This window comes from Canis lupus, chromosome 2 (assembly GCF_048164855.1).
Source record: "Canis lupus baileyi chromosome 2, mCanLup2.hap1, whole genome shotgun sequence".
Classification (NCBI taxonomy): domain Eukaryota; kingdom Metazoa; phylum Chordata; class Mammalia; order Carnivora; family Canidae; genus Canis; species Canis lupus.
In genome coordinates, this window is record NC_132839.1 from 40,133,393 (window position 1) to 40,153,793 (window position 20,401).

General features: G+C 39.9%; 1 protein-coding gene and 1 long non-coding RNA gene across 4 annotated transcripts in view; both read right to left on the reverse strand.

Annotated features, from left to right (window-relative positions):
- ENTREP2 (endosomal transmembrane epsin interactor 2) overlaps nt 1-20,401 on the reverse strand; it is a 451,852-nt gene that overhangs the window by 237,113 nt on the left and 194,338 nt on the right. For all 3 annotated transcript variants that reach the window (XM_072796140.1, XM_072796126.1, XM_072796133.1), the window contains exon 2: nt 19,795-19,851. In XM_072796140.1, coding sequence (XP_072652241.1) covers nt 19,795-19,851 — 57 coding nt within the window. The remainder of the gene's footprint in view (nt 1-19,794; nt 19,852-20,401) is intronic.
- Nucleotides 6,441-12,923, reverse strand: LOC140615959 (uncharacterized). Its single transcript, XR_012016475.1, has 3 exons — nt 12,730-12,923; nt 6,606-6,675; nt 6,441-6,479 (listed from the first exon to the last, which is right to left on the reverse strand). It is a non-coding gene; the product is annotated as an uncharacterized lncRNA (long non-coding RNA).

The window sequence follows — 20,401 nt, forward strand, 5'->3', positions numbered from 1 at the left end:
GTTAGTATGATACATGTCCCATTGATGCCCTCTGAGAGCCCTGGCTGCTGTTCCCCCAGCCCCTTCTACCCTCCAGTCATTAGCACACCTCAGTATTCTGACTGGGCTAGAAACAAATGGGGCTCTGGAAGCATCTCACACAGCTGAGGATGACAGAAACATTCACTTGCACGCAATCTCACTTTTCTCCTTGGGAGAAATCACAGGCTAAGACAATTCTCTTGGTGCTGAGCTGTGCTGCCTTTGAGGAGGGGTGAAGCAGTTAACTTGTAACTGTTCCGGTTACCCTCTATATCAAATCTAATCTTGGAGAGTGTTTGCTCCAATAGTTTGCTGGAACTTCTCTGCTGGAGTCCCGGACTTCCACAAAGGCATGCCCACCTGTAGCTGATCCTCATAATCAGTGTTCTTTGTGGGAGAAGATGGTAGAAAACTCCTCTTCTTCCATATTAATTATATCACTCCAGGATGGATTTCTTAACAAAAATTCTTACATACATGCACAAAAATTAACCACAGAGAAAGAGACTGATAAATAGAGAAAACCACAAAGAAAGTGGAAATCATAAGTCAAAACCAAAACAGAGACAGTTTCATATGTTTAACAAAGAAATAGCCTCCAGAAGATATAAATAACTTCCAGAAATAAGAGAAAGATAAACAAAAATGAGTGAAGCACAAACCCACCTATTATAGAAGGGGAAACAACAGTGGCTAATAAAAACATAAAAGCTGGCCAATTTCATCAGAAATAAAATAAATGCAATCTGACACCAAGAGATACTGTTACATGTACCAGACTGGCAAAGTTTTCAAATCAAGCCCTATGAAGTTCTAAAAAAAAAAAAAAAAAAAAGGTGGGACACTACTAGGTGTCTGTTGGCTTCAGGAAAACCATGTGACATTATTCCATGAAAGTGAAGATATGCATTCCCCATGACCCAATGATTCCATATCTGGGTGCATATACCAGAGGAACCCTCCTGTATGTGAAGAGATGGGTATTATAATAGAGCAGCTCAGTTAATAGTAGCAAAAAAAGGTTACATAAATAGCCCACTTGTTCCACTCCAGGAGAATAGACAAATACATTGCTATTGTATTGTATTGCTGCAATACCAGCAATAAAAGTAACCCACCTAGGGCAGCCCCCGTGGCGCAGCGGTTTGGTGCCGCGTGCAGCCCAGGGCGTGATCCTGGGCACCCTGGATCGAGTCCCACGTCAGGCTCTCTGTATGATGCCTGCTTCTCCCTCTGCCTGTGTCTCTGCCTCTCTCTCTCTCTGTCTCTATGAATTAATAAATAAAATCTTTAAAAAAAATAAAAGTAACCCACCTAGAGCTATACACACAAACATGGATGAATCCACTAATGCTACACTGAAATGAAAAAAAAAAGTAAGTCATAAAAGAATAGATTGTGATTCCGTTTATATCAAGTTCAAAAACAATAAAAGTATTGTATTAGGGAAATATACATTATGTTGTAAATAAATGGCGACCCTCAAACCTCCCCTTTGAATAAGAGAAGGAGACAAGATGGAGAGGGGTGAATAAGCAGGCCCCAGGGTGAGTAATTTACATCCCTTATGCTGGCTGGTGGGGCTCTCCATTGTTTGCTTCAAGGTTATGCTTCACATATGGAATTTATAACATTCCATCCTAGGTGTCATATATTTTGTTTTACTAATAAATATTTCACAATTTAAAATGGAAAAGATGAACTATATTCTAAAACGTACCTGCCCAGCAGCATAAGAAACTGGCTGCTTACCTTTTAAATGTTGGCAGAGTAAAGCACACTGAATGAAACGTGTTTAGAAAGAACAATAAAAATCAAAAGTACCAATGAAAAACACATAAAAGCAGAAAGACAGAAAGAATAACTTGAAATCATTCACACTCACTGAGATTTTACAAGAAACAGTCACCCTGTTTTAAGCAAATTTATTTGTATTAAAAGACATACTGAAATAAAATATCACAGGGCAGTAACATAAAAAATAAAGGATACGCAAAGATAGCAGGCAAATCTGAACAAGAGAAATGAGGGTGGTGCTCTAATTTTAGACAAAGCAGAATTCAAAGGCAATAAACACTCAATTGGGCAATTTTATTATATATTATATAATAAATTATATTTTCTATTACTAAGTGACATGATCCACAAATAATGAACACTAATATACTTAAGAACATAAAATTCAAATAGAGCAAAGAGTGGTGGAAGTGAGAAATTGGCAAAAACAGCTTCAGTGCAAGAACCTAATATGGATCATGGAGCAAATGTCTGTTTGTAGGAAAAGACAAAATGAGGCTAATAGTGGCTATGAGCAGAAGTAGAACTCTACAGGTGTCTGCTCAGTTATGCCTCTGCATTTTCCAGGTGTTCTAGAATATAGCTAATAGTATGCAGAAAAAAACTTCATCAAGACCTGTGTTTGGGGGACGCCTGGGCAGCTTAGTCGATTGAGTGTCTGACTCTTGATGTTAGCTTAGGGCATGATCTCAGGGTCCTGGGATTAAGCCCTGTGTAGGGCTCTGTGCTCAACATGGAGACAACCTGGGGTTCTCCCTCCCCAATCCCTTTGCTCCTCCCCTCACTTGTGCTCTTTATCGCTCTCTAAAATAATTAAATAAAATCTTAAAAAAAAAAAAAAAAGATCTGTGTTTGGTAATACCACACATATAAGAAAGGCAGGTAATATCATTCTTCCTCCTAACGTCAATCTGCAAATAATCAGCATGAATGATTTTAAAAACTTTTGTCAGTCATTAGATAATATTGCCTATCTACAGTGTTACTTTAAATCAATTTCAATCAATTTTTTTCTATCAATAGTTGAACCACACAAAGTGAAGAGCAGAACAATCAAATCTGAAATCTTTTCATTGCTAATCAGAATTTTTGTATTTTATTAAAAATTGGAACCTACAGAAATTTGATTTCAATGCACATAAAAATCAGGGTAAAATATGAATGTTCCAAAGTTACCATTACTTATTGTACAGCAAAAAAAAATTATTCAGGAATCAAAGATAAGGTCCATGAGTAATATTCTTCATTAAAAAGGTTGGACATCTGAAAGAAAATCTGATAACTAATAGCCTATAAGTTACAATTTTTTTAGAGCTGGATAAGTAGAGACAGTTCCTCTGAACTGCATATTAAATTCACTTTCAATTAATATGGTTCAGCATTTTAGTCTTATGATTTGTATGCTTGGTAATACTTTTAAAATTAACTGTGCCACAGACAGACATACCACATACTTCTCAGCTGCAATAATTTTTCTAATGCTGTATCTTTATAACAGTAATTGCCTTTTTTTTCTGAAAGAATATGCAGTTTGAATCTAGTGACACTTCATTTATTACTTTTCTTATATTACAGCTACCTCAGCATATTAGACTTTTTTTCCTTAACGACTTTTTTCTATTAAAGACCATGAAGACCCCAGGGCAAAGGAAGTGCATTAGGAAAGAAAGGCATTTTAGAGGCGGCAGGAATTTCTAAGGTGGACATCAGACAATTCTTATCAAAAACAGACTGCACGTTTCCTTTAACTATAGATGCTTTTGAAAAATGTCTATATGGGATACCTGGGTGGCTCAGCAGTTTAGCGCCTGCCTTAAACCCAGGGTGTGATCCTGGAGTCCTGGGATCGAGTCCCACATCAGGCTCCCTGCATAGAGCCTGCTTCTCCCTCTGCCTGTGTCTCTGCCTCTCTCTCTGTGTTTGTGTGTCTATCATGAATAAATAAAATCTTTAATAAAAAAAGAAAAATGTCTATAAACAAAAGACTATGAAATTTGCAAGACTCATCTTTGCCAGCACAGCAAAAACACATACTAAGTATGTCACTGGCTATGCCACTGCCACTTTCAGGTGAGGTGTCACCCTGCACCTCCTCCCTGGTCAGCTATGACCCACCAGAACACCCTGCTTAAACCACTTGGATCAAAAGACAGAGCTTCTCTTGCCCTGACAACAGGCTCTGTCTTTTCCAGACCATAAGCATCAGGTGATTAGGTCAATGTTGAACCAAAACGGGTCCATATGGCCCCATAAGGTCAAGAGCCAGTTACTACAATATCACCAGGAAGCACTTTAAAGAAACTACTCCATGGATTGGCAGGTTTGGGCAGTCCCCTAACTCCTGATGCTAGAAGTGCTCAACCAAAGGTTGAAGACAACTTGGAAAGCTAGAGAGAAGATTCAGGAACCAGTCGGTGACTCAGCCAATGTCATCCCTCTCTCCCAAAAGTTTCTACAGTTGAGTTTCTCCTGGACCTTTGGATCTTGTGCTCTTCTTGCTTCTTGGATTTTGTGGATGTTGTTCTGCTTGCTGGCAAGGATTCTACTCTCCAATCCACGTGCACAAATTCTACCCATCTAATATACAGGTTGAATCCCACTCTTCCTAGAAGATGCCGTCTGAATCAATCTTTCCCCACTTCAACCCAGGTGGAGGCAGCAGGACATAATGAAAAGAGCAGACCCTTTAGAAGCAGATGGACCTAGACTTTTCTATCCAAACTTTGACAATTACCACTCATGTGACCTTGGCCAATTACATGTTACTTTTGGAAAGAATTCATTTTTCACTGGGAACAGTGAATACTTGTCTTGGAGGGCTGCTATGAGCTACTACATGAAAAGTACCTGCAAAGCATCATCTCCTTTCATCTTTCAAAATAAAAATTATGGGTAATTCTTCTCTTAAGTTCTAACTTGCAACTATTTCCTATTATCTTCTATTACTTTTTGAATGCTTTGATTGCTGTTTATATTTTTCCAACTCATATCATCTCCTCATCTAGATTCTAAACATTTGAAGGCAAGACCGTATCTTATGCTCCTTTGTTCCCAACTCATCTCTCAGCTCAGGTACTGGCACAGTGTATTATGTGATCTGGAGGACTCCTTGGCATCACAGACTCTGAGCTTCATTACATGACAGTTCTGAGCGTTACGGCTTGCTGACCATGTTTTCTATGCATCCAGGACACACACAATAAAGACCTGGCTCTAAGACAGAATCTGCCCAGGGTTATACACACTAAGGTCATCTACTGAAGCATACCAGGAAACATGTATTGAAGCCTCAGTAGCCACCAGTAAAACCTTCTCTTCTGGAAACATCCTACACTTTGCTGATGCCCACAACTGGGAATACTAGATACTGGGTTTATCATAATGAAGAAATCGATCAGGGTCTGGGGATTCAGCTACATGCAACTCATCTGTTAATCAATGGACATGGATTACAAGTAAACCACTCATGCCATCAATAGATACATAGAAAGAGTCCAGGACTCCAAGCAGATACACATACTGGATATCTGCAACATGAAGGTATGCATGCTCCATGAGACTCTTGAGCTCCCAAAGACCACTGACAGTCATCAGTGCTATTTGTATGGACCTTATTGCTCTCTGGACTCTGCGCTCTTTGAGAGAGCAAAATTCCCCAGACTGGCCTCTGGAAATAATTCCATCTCTCTAAAAAGATTCTCAACAGCCAGTCAAAAGCAGCAACCAGGGGAAAACCTATTACAGTCATTTCCAGCTGCAATTCAAAGTGATGCCTTTAATTCATTACGCTTTTAGGTGCATGACCACCTTATTAGATATCTTTGTCTACCTTGTTTTTAATTTTCTTGTCCAAGCTCATTGTCTCTCGTAGAAAGTAAGTTTTATTACATTTTCAATTAAAAATGTGCCTGATGGATCAAAACAAAAGAATTTACACTGAGAAGTAAAAGACTCAAGCAAATATTTTTTTAAAAATCACACTGTCGTGTTTTAATAAAAATGGGTATTTTACCAATGACCATTGTTAATTTCACTTGGCCTTGAGTGCTTTTCTTATACTCTACTTCAATTAGTCTGTGTCAGTCTTGGTTTTCTGGGAAGACTACCTATCCCTAATGAAATTTAATAATGTTAGTAGTAAGTTTAAAGATGAGCATATTAGTCTATCTTTATAAACAAGATAAAGGGTTTTAGCTACTTAGGCTGCTTTATCAACAGAGTAAGAGTCAGCATTGTTTCAAGGACCTGTACAAATTTCTGCACATCTTCCTTCCTTCCTTCGAATCCTCTTCAGCACTCAAGGAATGAAGGCTTCATCTTTAATGTAATCAAGCAAAATACATTCTCTCGAAGAGAGGTCATGATCTTGACTGTAAGAAATCCCCAAAGTGGATTTATAATGAATTTTCTGAATAAATAATGACTCCAAATACATTTACATTAAATATATTAACCTTTAACTCACCTATATTTTTAAATAGCATATTAAAGTTATATTTGAGCTCAATTCATGAGCTTGAAAGAAAGCCCTACAGGCTTTCTATAACTCATATTAAAGGTTAAAGAAATTCAAAGACTTTTTTTCCACAAAATATCACCAAACATATGCATCTATAGTGAAACCAAAACTGAACTTCTGATGGGCACAGCAGGAAACATTTCTGTTAATACAAAAATTCACAGACACTTTTTAAAAAGAAGCTAATATATGTAGTGTAAGATTTTAAGTTTTCTTATATTGGGAAATGATTGCCGTAGCAATGAAAAGAGAGGGGAAAAAAACCCACCCTAATCCAGGTTGAAGTCCATTCATCATACTATTTCCAATTCCTTGGCACTTGTATGTTTCACTAAATACTGCAGTGAGAAAAAACAATAAAAAACAGAATTCAAGCTGAATTGAAGAACAATGAAAGCTGTTTCTTTCATCATTTGTCTGTAGGTTTCCAATAAAATTGGCACTATAAGAATCAGCCATTTATACTTGGTAGAGATATAGAGGGCTGGTTGGTCTCAACTTGGGAGTAATTATTTTTTTATTTTTTTAAAAAACACTATTCATTTTTTAAAGATTTATTTGCTTATGGGGGAAGGGGCAGAGAGCGAGGAAGAGACCGAATCTCCAGCAGACTCCCTGCTGAACCTGGGGGGCCCTGCATGGGGCTTGATCCCATGATCCCCGAGATCATGACCTGGGCAGAAATCCAGAGTGGGATGCTCAATTACCTGAGCCACCCAGGCGCCCCGACATTTGGGAGTAATTAGTAAACACCTATTAGTACCACTCCTGGGGCAGCTCCAATGAATTAAGCTCCAAAAGACTGGTGATGTTCTGGCCAGTGCCAAGCACAGTGGGAGAGCTCATCACAGCTCTTGGTACCACGTACCTGGGTTTATCACGGCTGGAATGGTCCCGGCAGCTAAAAACCACCCCAACACCTGCTGGAATGAATGCAAGACCATGGAAGCTGCCTTTTTTGAGAAAAGAAAAGAAAAAAGAAAAAAATCTTCCTCTTTCTGGCAGCTTCTAATGAAAAGGAAATCATGAAATAATGAATTGGACATAAAAGCATTTTATTTAGTCTGATGCTGTGCTGCAGTAAGGCTTAGCCTGACGTGCTAAGGAAGCTGAATTTATGCTTCAGTAAGCTAAAGAAATTTGTTGCTGCTAAATTTAAAGATCTCAATGAAGGCAGCGTGGCACAGTGATTAGGAGCACAGACCCCATCAGTCCGAGCTGGAGTCTAGCCTATTGTTTACTGCCCCCCTCTCCACTCCTGTCCTGTGCCTCAGTTCCTCCTTTGGGTTGGATGGTATCAGAAGTGCCCCACTGGGGTGTCACGAGAACAAAGCAGTGAGAATACTTGAAAAGGGCCTGGCACATAGTGTATTTTACAACCACACTCATTAGTACAGAAGCTAAATGGAAAGGATGCCCCAGGTCTGGACTAGTATTTTTTTTTAAATGCCTCAGGTGGGTCTGATGTACAGGTAAGAGACTGGCCTAGAGGTTAAGAGCAAGGGCATATTACCTGGGTTTAAACCTGAGCTCTGCTACTCACAAGCTGTAAAACTTTGGGCACAACTAAACCCTGTTGGACTCACTTCATAGGATGGTCCTTAGGAGAGTATTTGGAACGTGGAGAATAATTGATAAATGTTAATAATTGCTTTGTCACCATCATCATCATCAGCCCAGGGCAAGCATGGCTCGAGGTACCTCAGAACCTTCACAATGGACACTAAAGTTGGAAAATCCAGGTCTGCCTGGTGGAAAATAAGTTTGAGCGATCCTCCCTGAACTGGCCGCCTCTCCCAGGAGGCCTGACATAGATCCTCCAGTCCACACAGACCTTCTGCTCTCACAGATCCCAAAGATGGTCTTTCCATCCTGGGGCAGGTCTACACAGGTGGGGGTGGCAGGAAATATGAACAGCCGCATGCCACCTCAGACAAGAAAACACAAGACACCAGGCAAGCAACCATACCAGCCACCTACCCACATCAACACAGTCCTTCCTTTGTAAATATAAACAGGTTAATCAAGGATGGCTTGACATACTGAGTAAAACAAATTTTCTGAAAAGCTAGATGAGTAAAGAGACCAACTGACCTATGGGGGAGGTAAGAATACAGAGGAATGAGGAAACCTGATAAATAAAATTCTAATTAATACCCCTGAAGGAGACAGCATCCATACAATGAGTGCTTCACAAACTGTGAACATATTGCTATGAAAAAGAAGCAATTAGAGAACAAGAGAGTTCTCTGAAAATAACATGCTGTCAAAATGAAACATTCAGCAGAAGGGTCAGATAGTAGAAGAAAGGTGGCTGAAGCCCAAATTAGTTATCCAGAAAATACAACAGAAGAAATATCCCAGGCAGTAAGGAAGAAAAAGGAAAATATATATATTTTTAAGTGTTAAGAATTATTTGGCATCAACTTAGCATGTAGAGTATCCTTCTACCTACTCCAATTAGGATAAATTCTAGAAGGCAGAAAAATAGGAGAAGAGATAGAATCAAAAACTTAATGGAAGAAATTTGCCCAGAAAACTTCTCTTGAAATATCTAACAGACATTTAGTCAAATCCACCACAACAGGTCACTATGTTGTGTTGTAGCCAGATAAAACATCAACGCACAATATCCTTCCAGAAATTATAACAGAAAATGTATTCCCATCTCTCAGTAATGAAGATATCATTTGTCCAGAAGTTAATATATAAAATCAAGGTAGCCACAACAAATCAAATTATTATCAATGTAAAACATTACAAAGTGATTCAAAAATTTCCCGAAAATAAACACAAGTAGCAAAATTTATGAAAAAAATAAGAGTGACTTATTTATCATAAGGCTAGACTAACTGAAATGTCATTGTATTCACTTAAAAAGGGACCAATAGACTCATGAAACAGAAGAGATGAATAAACAGACCCATGTCCATAGTAGTGGGGAGGAGGAGGATACTTCACATGTGAGGGGAAATACTGAACATTCAAAAATTGCTGCTGAAGAAATGATTATTCATTTGGAAAAAATAAAGTTAGATTTTTATGCTTCATACCCTACTTAAAAGTACATTTGGGATCAATTACCTAAACATAAAAAAGTAAACCTATAAATGTTTTAGAAAAACACAGGAAAATAATTTCAGAATTGTGGGGCCAGAGCAATCTTTTAAAGAAACCCTAGACACCACATAAGAAAACAAAACAACAGAGTTTACAAGATAAAAAGCCAACAATTCTGCATTTTTTAAAAAGAGAAAATAAAATGACAGCCCCGGTGGCTTAGCGGTTTAGCGCCGCCTTCGACCCAGGACATGATCCTGGGGACCCGGAATCAAGTCCCACGTCAGGCTCCCTGCATTGAGCCTGCTTCCCTCTCTGCCTGTGTCTCTGCCTCTCTCTCTCTCTCTCTCTCTCTGTCTGTCTCTAATAAATAAATAAATAAAAATATTTTTAAAAAATAAAAAAAAATAAAAAGACACTCATTAAAACTAAAAAAGCAAAGACAACCAACAGACTGGAATAAAATATTAGCCATTCAAAGCAGAAAAGAATTACTATATGAAGAAATCCCACAAACCAAGGAACCAGTCTTATAGAAAATAGACAAAACAAATGAACAAGAAATTCAAATAAGAAATTGAAAGGAGTCATAAAAGCTTGCTATTTGTTTTCTTTATGTTGCATCTATTCTCTGTTCCCCTTTTCTTTCTTTTCTCTGCCTTCTTTTGGATAATTAGGTGCTTTGCATGACTTTTTATTTCGTTTGTTAGCTTATTAACCAACTCTTTTATTTTAGTGGTTGCTTTAGTGTTTATAGTATACAGTTTAGCTTACAGCAATTTGCCTTCAAGACACATACTTTTTCACATATCTTTAAGAGCTTTGCATTGTATAACTCCCTCCTCACCTTTATACTATTTTTTTCACACATATGTAAAAGTCCCACAAAATGCTTGTGTGTTTTTCTACATATTTCCTATCCTGTGTGTACTAAGCTTCTCGGATCTGTGGGTTTACAGTTTCGACCCAATTTTGAAAAAAAAAAATAAAAAACTGGCTATTAGTTCTTTTTCTTTGAACTGAGATTCAACTGACATATAGCATTGCATATATTTTTAAAGACTTATTTATTTCAGAGAGAGAAGAATGAGAGAGAGTTCACAAGGGTGGGAGGAGGAGCAGAGGGAGAAAGAAACCCAAGCAGACTCCACGGTGAGCACAGAGCCCCATTTCATGATTCATGAGATCACAACCTGAGCTGAAACCAAGAATCAGACACTTAACCAAATGCACCATCCAGGTGCCCCAACAAATAATACTACATTAGTTTCAGATGTATAATATAATGATCTGGGATATATATATGCATTATAAACTGATTGCCACAATAAGTCTACTTAATGTCCACCATCAGACCTTGTCACAAAATATTTTTTCTTGTGATAAGAACTTTTAAGATCTACTCTCTATTTTTGAATATTTTTTCTATTCATCCCCACTCCTTTAGGGACCCCAATTCCGCATATATTAGGCTTCTTGAACTTCTCCCCTATAGCTCACTAATGCTTCTTTTGTTTTTCAAAAATTCTTTTTTCTCCATGTTCTACATTTGGATAACTTCTATTGCAATGCCTTGAGTTCACTAATCTTTTCTTCTCTTATTGATTGATTGATTGATTTGGGGGGGGGCAGAGGAAGAGGAAGAGAATCTTAAGTAAAATCTCAACTGAGCACGAAGTGTGATATAGAGCTCAATCCCATGACCCTGAGCCAAAATCAGGTGTCAGACACTTAACCAACCAAAGCATTAAGGAAACCCTCTTCTCTCTTATTGAATCTGCCATTAATCTCATTCAGTGAATCTTTTCTCTCTTGTATTGAATTTTTCATCACTCAGAATTCAAATAGGTATTTTTTTATATCTTCCTGTCTCTAGTTAACTTTTTGAACATGTGGAATACAGTTACAACTGTTTTAATGTCCCTGTCTGCTATTTCTAACATGTGGGTAAGTTCTGTATCAGTTTAAATTGGCTTATTTTTCCTCCTCATTTCAGGGTGTATTTTCTTGTTTCTTGGCTTGCCTAGTAATCTTTGACTGGATGCCAGACATTGTGATTATTATCTTACTTGGTGCTGTATATTTTTGTACTCCTATGAACATTTTTGAACTTTATCCTGGAACACAAATTAGTTGGAAATAGTTTGATTCTTTTGGATCTGGCTTTTAAGATTTGTCACAAAGGCATTTTTTGGGATGCCTAGGTGGCTCAGCAGTTGAGCATCTACCTTTGACTCAGGGCGTGATCCTGGAGACCTGGGATCGAGTCCCCTGTTGGGCTCCCTGCATGGAGCCTGCTTCTCCCTCTGCCTGTGTCTCTGCCTATGTGTGTGTGTGTGTGTGTGTGTGTGTGTGTGTCTCAGGAATAAAGAAAGAAAATCTATATATAAAAAAAAGATTTGTCACAAAGGACTGGAGTGACATGTACTCTGGGGTTAAGTATTCCCCATTACTGAGGAGAGATTCTTCTAAAAGTATTCTACTCACTGCTTGAGTGAATCATGAGATTTTCCAGCCTGGGTGGTAGAACGTCCTGTTTTTATGCCTTCACTGTTCCTTCTAATCCACTAAGATGATTCTTTCTTTGCCTTAGGCAGTTTCCTCATATGAAAAAGCTGATCAAAATCAGCTGAATATTCACAAGGGATCCTCTGCAGACCTCCAGACTTCTGTTTGTGGAAGTCTCTCCTCTCTGGCACTTTATCCTGTGAATTCTAGCCACCTTGAAATCCCCAGACCTTCACCTTCTTCTCCTTAACTCAGTTAGTGTACCAGGCTCTTCCGACATTTCCCCTACCTGTGCCTAGAAACTGTCTCGTAGTTGGAGGCTGGGGACCATCTTAGAACTTACTGTTAATGGTGGAGGAGCAAGGTAGAAGGAATACACAGTAGAATCAGGCCAGATTTATTGCTATCAGCTAAGCAGAGATCCTGGCATTCCATGTTTAGCTGGCATAGTTAAGGAAAGCTCAATTTGGAGCACCTGGGTGACTCAGTGGGTAAACATCTGCCTTTGGCTCAGGTCATGATCCCAGGGTCCTGGAATTGAGTCTCACACCATGCTCCTCAGGGAGCCTGCTTGTCCCTCTGTCTATGTCTCTGCCTCTCTCTCTCTGTGTCTCTCACAAATAAAGTCTTTAAAAATGAAAAGAAGAGAGAGAAGAGCAGAGTTCAGTTTGTTTGGTTTGTTAACATATGAATCCAAAGGTGGATCCAACTTCAACTAAATGAAGTTGTAACTCCTGACTTCCTTGGTATACCATAAGAGGAAGATATCTAAAGGCTTAGGGAGACAGGAATAAGAATGCGCTGATCCTTTAAGATTTGCTTACCTGCCCTGGAGGATCCAGAGAACACACTTTTCACCACAACTATAAGAAATCTGTGAGAGGAACTCTGGCATCCTTGAAGAGCTTTGTGGTAACTCTTCTCTGTAGGTCAGAAATTAGAGTGGGAAGGGTCTGCACTACCATCAGGCTAGGTTTCCTAAATGCAATAAGGATTATGGGACTCCAGGGTGGCAGGGACCAAGTGACAGCACTTAATCACCAAAGATCAGGTGGGTGTGGTTACTGTAGTGGAAAATGGGGCCAAGCATTACTCAGAAGAATCTGACCCACAGAGATGCTTGGTGTTGGCTCCTTGAGGTTCTATTTCTTTGATTAAACCTTCACTGATACACATCCCCATCTTGGCTGATAAAATTTCACAATAAAAGCAAACCACTCTCAAAAACTTCGAACAGTATAATATAAAATGCTAACAGTACTAAATTATCATGGGATCAATATGATACTCATATTCCTACAAATTAATGCTTTTAAAAATAGATTTACTTTGCTTAAAAACTGTATAAAATAAACTGTGAAAATCTTTTGTTTACAAAAATTAACTATAAAAAATGTTTTTAACCTCATGCTTATTACTCTCCTAGCAGTATTGTTACAAATAATCTAATGGCCACTACTTCGCTCAAATTTTTAAAAAAATTATACTACCTGTGATTATGTGTGAGACTAGTTTCATTACTGATATATAAGCATTCACAAGATGTTTCACTGAATCTTCAAAAATTCTTTAAATCAGAGCTATATAATCTCATTCTTAATTGCAATCCAGCATAATGTTGAACCTTTTATAGTTTTTTTTTAAAAAATATTTTATTTACCTATTCTTCAGAGATGGGGGTGGTGGAGGTAGAGAAAGAAGGAGAAACAGGCTCCCCGTGCAGGAGGGAGCCCAATGTAGGACTTGATCCAAGGACCCTGGGATCATGAGATCATGACCTGAGCCAAAGGCAGGTCATGTTAAAGGCATGTTAAAAACTCTCACCAAAGTAGGTTTAAAAGGAATATACCTCAACATAATAAAGGCCTTATGTAAAAAACCCACAGCTAACATCATACTCAATGGTGAAAAACTGAGATCTTTCCCTCTAATATCAGGAACAAGACAAGATGTCTGCTCTCACCATTTTTATTCAGCATAGTACTTTTACGCAATAATCAGACAAAAAGAAATAAATGGAATCTAAATTAGTAAGGAAGAAGTAAAACTCACCATTTGCAGGTGACATAATACTTTATATAAAAAAACCCTAAAGACTCCACCAAAAAACTACTAAAGTGGTAAATGAATTCAGTAAAGTTGTAGAATACAAATTCAATATGCGGAATTCTGTTGCATTTCTATATACCTATAATGAAGTAGCAAAAAGAGAAATTAAGAAAACAAGCACATCTAAAACTGCACCAAAAACAAAAACAAACCCTAACCAAAGAGGTGAGACCTGCATTCTGAAAACTATAAAACACTGATGAAAGAAATTGAAGATAACACAAATGGAAAGATATTCCATGCTCATAGGTTAGCAAAAACAATGTTGGGCCACCTGGCTGGCTCAGTGGTTGAACGTCTGCCTTCGGCCCAGAGTGTGATCCTGGGAACCTGGGATCAAGTCCCACATCGGGCTCCCTGCAGGGAGCCTTCTTCTCCTTCTGCCTATGTCTCTGCCTCTCTGTCTCTCTGTCTCTCTGTCTCTCTCTCTCTCATGAATAAATAAATCTTAAAAAAAAAAAAAGTTTTTCAACTGTCAAAATGTCCATACTACCCAAAGCAATCTACAGATTTAATGCAATCGCTATCAGAATACCAACAACATTTTCACAGAGCTAGAACAAATAATCCTAAAATTTGTATAGAACCACAAAAGACCCCAAATAGCCAAAGGAATCCTGAGAAAGAAGAACAAAGCTGAGGTATCACAATCCCAGATTTCAAGATATACTACAAAGCTGTAGTGATCAAAAGTAAAGAATAGTATGGGATAAAAATAGACACGCAGATCAATGTAACGAAACAGAGGCCAGAAATAAGTCTATGATGATATGGTCAATTAATTTATGACAAAGGAGGCAAGAACATGCAATGGGGAAAAGGTAGTCCCTTCACCAAATAATGCTGGGAAAACTGCACAGCTATATGCAAAAGAATGAAACTGGGTCACTTTCTTATCCATATACAAAAATAAACTCAAAATGGATTAAAGACCTAAATGTGAGACCTGGAACCATAAAATTCCTTCCTAGAAGAAATCATAGATAGTAATTTCTTTGCCATCAGCCACAAAACATTTTTCTAAATACGTGTCCTCAGGCCATGGAAACAAAAGCAAAATTAAACTACTGGGACTACATCAAAATGAAAAGCTTTTACATACTGAAGGAAATCATCAACAAAATGACAAGGCAACCTATTGAATGAGAGAAGATATTTGCAAATGATATATCAGATAAGAGGTTAATATTCAAAATATATAAAGAACTTATACATGCAATACAAAAAAAGAAATAATCTGATTTAAAAATGGGCAGAGGACCTGAACAGAATTCTTCCAAAGAAGATAAACAGATGACCAGCAGACATGTGAAAAGATGCTCAACATCACTAATCATCAGGGAAATGCAAATCAAAATCACAATGAGGTATCACCTTACACCCAGCAGGATGGCTAGAACCAAAAAGACCTGAGATAACAAGTGTTGGTGAGGATGTACAGAAAAAGGAATCCTTTGCCCTGTTGATAGGAATGTAAATTGGTTCAGCCATTGTGGAAAACAGTATGGATGTTCCTTAAAAAATTAAAAACAGAATTACCATATGATCTGGTAATTCCACTACTGGGTATTTACCCAAAGGAAATGAAAGCACTAATTTGAAAAGACATATGCACCCTTATGTTTACTGCAGCATTATTTACCAGAGCTAAGATATGGAAGCAACCCAAGTGTCAGTCCATAGACGAACAGATAAAGTGGTACACACACACACACACACACACACACACACACACGACTATTACTTGGCCATAAAAAGGGATGAGATCAGGGGGATCCCTGGGTGGCTCAGCGGTTTTGCGCCTGCCTTTGGCCCAGGGCGCGATACTGGAGTCCCGGGATTGGGTCCCGCGTCGGGCTCCCGGCATGGGGCCCGCTTCTCCCTCTCCTCTGCCTGTGTCTCTGCCTCTCTCTCTCTCTCTATGTCTATCATGAATAAATAAAAATAAATTAAAAAAAAAAAGGATGAGATCTTGCCATTTGCAACAACATGGATGGCCTTAGAACATATAATGCTAAGTGCAGTAAGTCAGACTAAGAAAGACAAAACCATATGATTTCACTCATATATGGAATTTAAGAAACAAATGAGTAAATAGAAAAAGAGAGATAAAAAATTAGACTCTTAAAATAAGAGAACCAACCAAAAAATAAAATAAAATAAATAAATAAAATAAAATAAAATAAAATAAAATAAATAAAATAAAATAAAATAAAATAAAATAAAATAAAATAAAATAAATAAAATAAGAGAACAGGTGGTTGCGGATGGGTGGTGGGTGGGGGATGGGTGAACTAGGTAATGGGGACTAAGTACACTTATTATGATGAGTACTGAGTAATGTACAGAACTGGTGAATCACTATTCAATACATCTGAAACTAATATTGTATTATATGATAATTATAAACTAATACAACAACATAACCTGAACTATATAACTAACTAACATAAGCATATGGTAATTACACTTCAATAAAAAAAAATAAAGAAAAAGAACCATAATGATGCAAAAATACATATTCTCTACTGAGATAGCTATTAAGTTTCAGCATTATGAAAGGCTCCTTTAAAATAGCAGTGCAAAAAAATAAAAATAATAAAAAATAATAAAATACCAGCGCAAGGGATGCCTGGGTGGGTGGGTGATTAAGCATCTGCCTTTGGCTCAGGTCATGATCCCACATGGGGCTCCCTGCATGGAGCCTGCTTCTCCCTCTGCCTATGTCTCTGCGTCTCTCTCTGTGTGTCTCATGAATAAATAAAATATTTTAAAAAATAAAATAAATAAAATAAAATAAAATAAAAATAAAATAAAATAAAATAAAATAAAATAAAATAAAATAAAATAAAATAAAATAAAATAAAATAAAATACCAGCCCAAGAAAGTCACAATATTTTTCTTGTCCTCCTCCTTCTGGCATCACATCCACCAGCCTGGAAGGGGCATTCTCCCTCCCCATCCTCTAGGACAGCCTGCTGACCCCTCTCCACTTCCTATCAGTCACTCGGTGAAAAGTACACCCTTTCTCACCCCATTCCATCTTATAAAATTGGAGCAATGAAAAGAAAGGAGAGGCAGAGATTAGGACAGGCCCACAGGCACTAGCCACTTAGGGGAAAGGTATTACCAACAGACCAGTGACAACACCCTGTTGTCAGCATGCCCACGCATTGCTGTCCTCACCCATCCAGCCCTTGCAGGGCACCGGGCATGGCTGTTCAGGTCTGGTTCAGCAGAGTCCAACACTGCCTCTTGCAACCACCCCAAAGGACAGATAGCCTTCTTCACTCCAGGGGGGTCCTTGGTGGGGGCAGGGGGCAGTGTGTCCCCTGGAAATGAACCAGAATAGTCCTAGGGGCTCTGTCAGTTTTATACCTCCAGGAAGAAGGAAACACTACCTTTAGGATAGAGGACAGAAGCAGGAACTGGGGATAAAAGAATGATTTAAATCCAGACTTCACGCCCTTCTGGTTGAGTCTGGACAGTGAGTTTTTACTAATGAATCAAAAGACTGTATTGTCCTGGTCAACACAGAATAATGTTCTTACAGTAGAGAGAAACACCGGTCTACCAGAATTCTTGCCCTCCTCTTCACAGTATGGAGCTGCTGCTGGGAAGTGCTGTGTCCAGAAAGGGACTACTTTGTCCAGTCTCCTTTCCAGCCAAATGGGTCCATGTGACAGGCTCTCCCAAAAGGTGTGACATGAGAGTGATGAAGGTAACCTTCAGACTCTCTCCCATTGCCATTCCTCTTTCACTGAAATGCAGTGGACTCGACATGGCCCAGGAAGGAAGCAACCACAGTCTCAGGATCCCCTGTGTGGGGGAGTGGCCCACTGCCTGGAATAGCCACTCTCAAAGAAGCATGTCCTTTGGCTGTGCTTTTGGGTTCTTAATTCACATTGTGTTAAGCCACTGGAAGTCTGGGGTTTGTTATAGCACCTACTGTTATCCAAGCCCATCCCCTTACCTCCCTGTTAGGAAAGTGGTCAACTGAGCTGAGGGAACCCCTTCTCTTCTACTTGGGGGTTGGGCAGAAATAAATCAAGGGGAGGAAATGCTCACGGTGGCCCAGAGGGTGACTGGTTCTACCCCAATGGACAGGGACTAGTGAGCAGGCACTTTGAATGTTCTGCTGTAGCAGCTTCAGCTGGTACTTTATCCCTCTTTCTAGGGTGAGGCCCTGGCATCCCATCCTACTGCTCTGGCTTCCCCCAGGAAACACCTGAGCCATGTCCACATGGGGTCCTGACTCCTTTTCAGCTACAAGCTGCATAGTATCCTTCACAGTACAATGCCCAGCCCTGCAAGAATCTCCATCCTGGGGCCAGGACTGGGGCGGGCATGAGGAGTGGCTGTGTGATCACGGACACCATTCCTCTCATCTTTTTGCCCGCACACCCACCAAAAGGAGTTGTAGTTTTTCTTCATTTGGCAGCCATTATCAGAGGCCTTCCTCAGCCTGTACCATAAGGGCTGGTGAGGAGGAATAGAACAAGCTGGCTCCATGTCCACAAAAGGAACCCAAAAGCACAGCCCAAGAACATCAGGCCCCCACGCTGGCATGCCCACCACCACTTCCCTCTGCACAAAGGAGTCAGCTTCTTGACACACTGGTTGTGATGTACTTTAAAATGCTTCAGCAAGGGGCTTGGAGGAATCAAAACAGGCCAAATGTTGGTGTCTGTAGAAGACAGATGGGGGGTACATAGGGATTCATTATACTAGCTTCTCTCTCTACTCATGTGCATGTTTGAAACTTTCTACATAAAAAAGACACATTTTTTCTGCAAAGGAAATCTCTCAACAAGTCATGGGAGAAGAGGCTCACTGAATTAATGCCACTCTCTTCCCAGTGCCTCTTCAGGATGCTGTAGTTATTCTCATGAGGAGGAGGTGTTTCCAACAAGCAGATTTGTGGGGTTTTTTTCTATTCCCATTAATATTTAGTACATGTCATTATCTCCAAACCTAATCACTTAAAGAAGAGATTTTAAATAATTGATTACTACAAAAGAGAAAAAAGCCACACCATGTTTTTTTTTTTTTTCATTATCCATCAAAACCCAGAAAACCTCTTCGTCTGGCCCTGATACGGACACATAAATATATTAATGCACATGCTGAGAAAAACATGCATACAAATCATACAAATCAATAAACATGAATTTGCTCGGGGTTACTTTCCCCAATGGAAAAGCCATCATCTCCTTTCCATCTCCCATGCAGCCTGCTCCTCCCCGGCACAGGGTCACAGCCATGGCATAGGGAATGCCAGCAGCACCCCTCTGATCTTCTATTTAAATAAACATCCTCCTCTGAAACTCAAAGTTTCAGTCCCCAGAACACACATGCAGCTAACATTTCTTGAACTCTGGTGAAGTATGCACGGCTTGTGTGCTCGTATGCACACATATGTATGTATATGCACAAACAACACGCCTAGAGGAAATGCTTTCATCTACACTTACTAAGACGTCTTTGATCCCAGCCTGTCCTCAGATGAGGGCACCCAAACAGAACAAAGGCAGAGAATGGCATGTGAGCATCTCAGACAGGCACCTGATGGGTATTCTCAGAAGTAGAGAGGGTAAGATGCGCAGTGGTTGTTACCAATGAGCCCCTCTGCATTGAGAGGTTCCAGTTCTATAAGGTCTGTATCCTGCTTTCTGCAAAGAAAGCCAAAATGTTCTTTGCTGTCACCTGTAAAGCACTCACACCCCGGCGAGGAGGGCCCCGCTCCAAGGCTGCCCATGGAAACCAGGTGCCGACTTACCACAAGGGACAGTGGCCTCTTCCAGGAGACAACGCCAATGAGTCCTGAGAGCAGCACCTGGAAAGACAAACAGTGCAGGGAGGTAAGACCCTCTAGAGACCTTTAACAGACAATCAAAGCAGGACTGGTCACTTGGGCTTGGGAAAGGACTGTTTCTAGAAGGCGGCCCTCACACGTGAGGGAGCTCTCCCCCCTGACGCTCACAGCCTGCAGGCCCTGTGGGCGACACAAAGGCCTCTGAGACAGCTGCGAGCTCCTGACAGGTCGCTCATGCTGTGCGTTGACGGGCCCAAGGACAAACGCACCTTCTGAGAGCCTCCATCCAGACTGGGTACTTTCTCCACTCTGGTCCTGTGAGTTAGTTGGCCGTGTGACTTAAAATTCACAGAGAGGATTCGAAACACTACCTTGGGGGAAAGGCGGAGATCCCCCCTGTGTGTCACCCAGCTACCTGCCCTCTGTGTCTGGGTACTAGGCATGGCAGACCCAGCGGCCCCCCCTCTCCTTTCACACACCTGGTCCCCCAGTCAGCTTCCCACCTCACCAGGAGGCAGTGCCACCAGCAGGCCCCCAGCTTCCCACACATGACACTGAGCTGCTGGCTCCT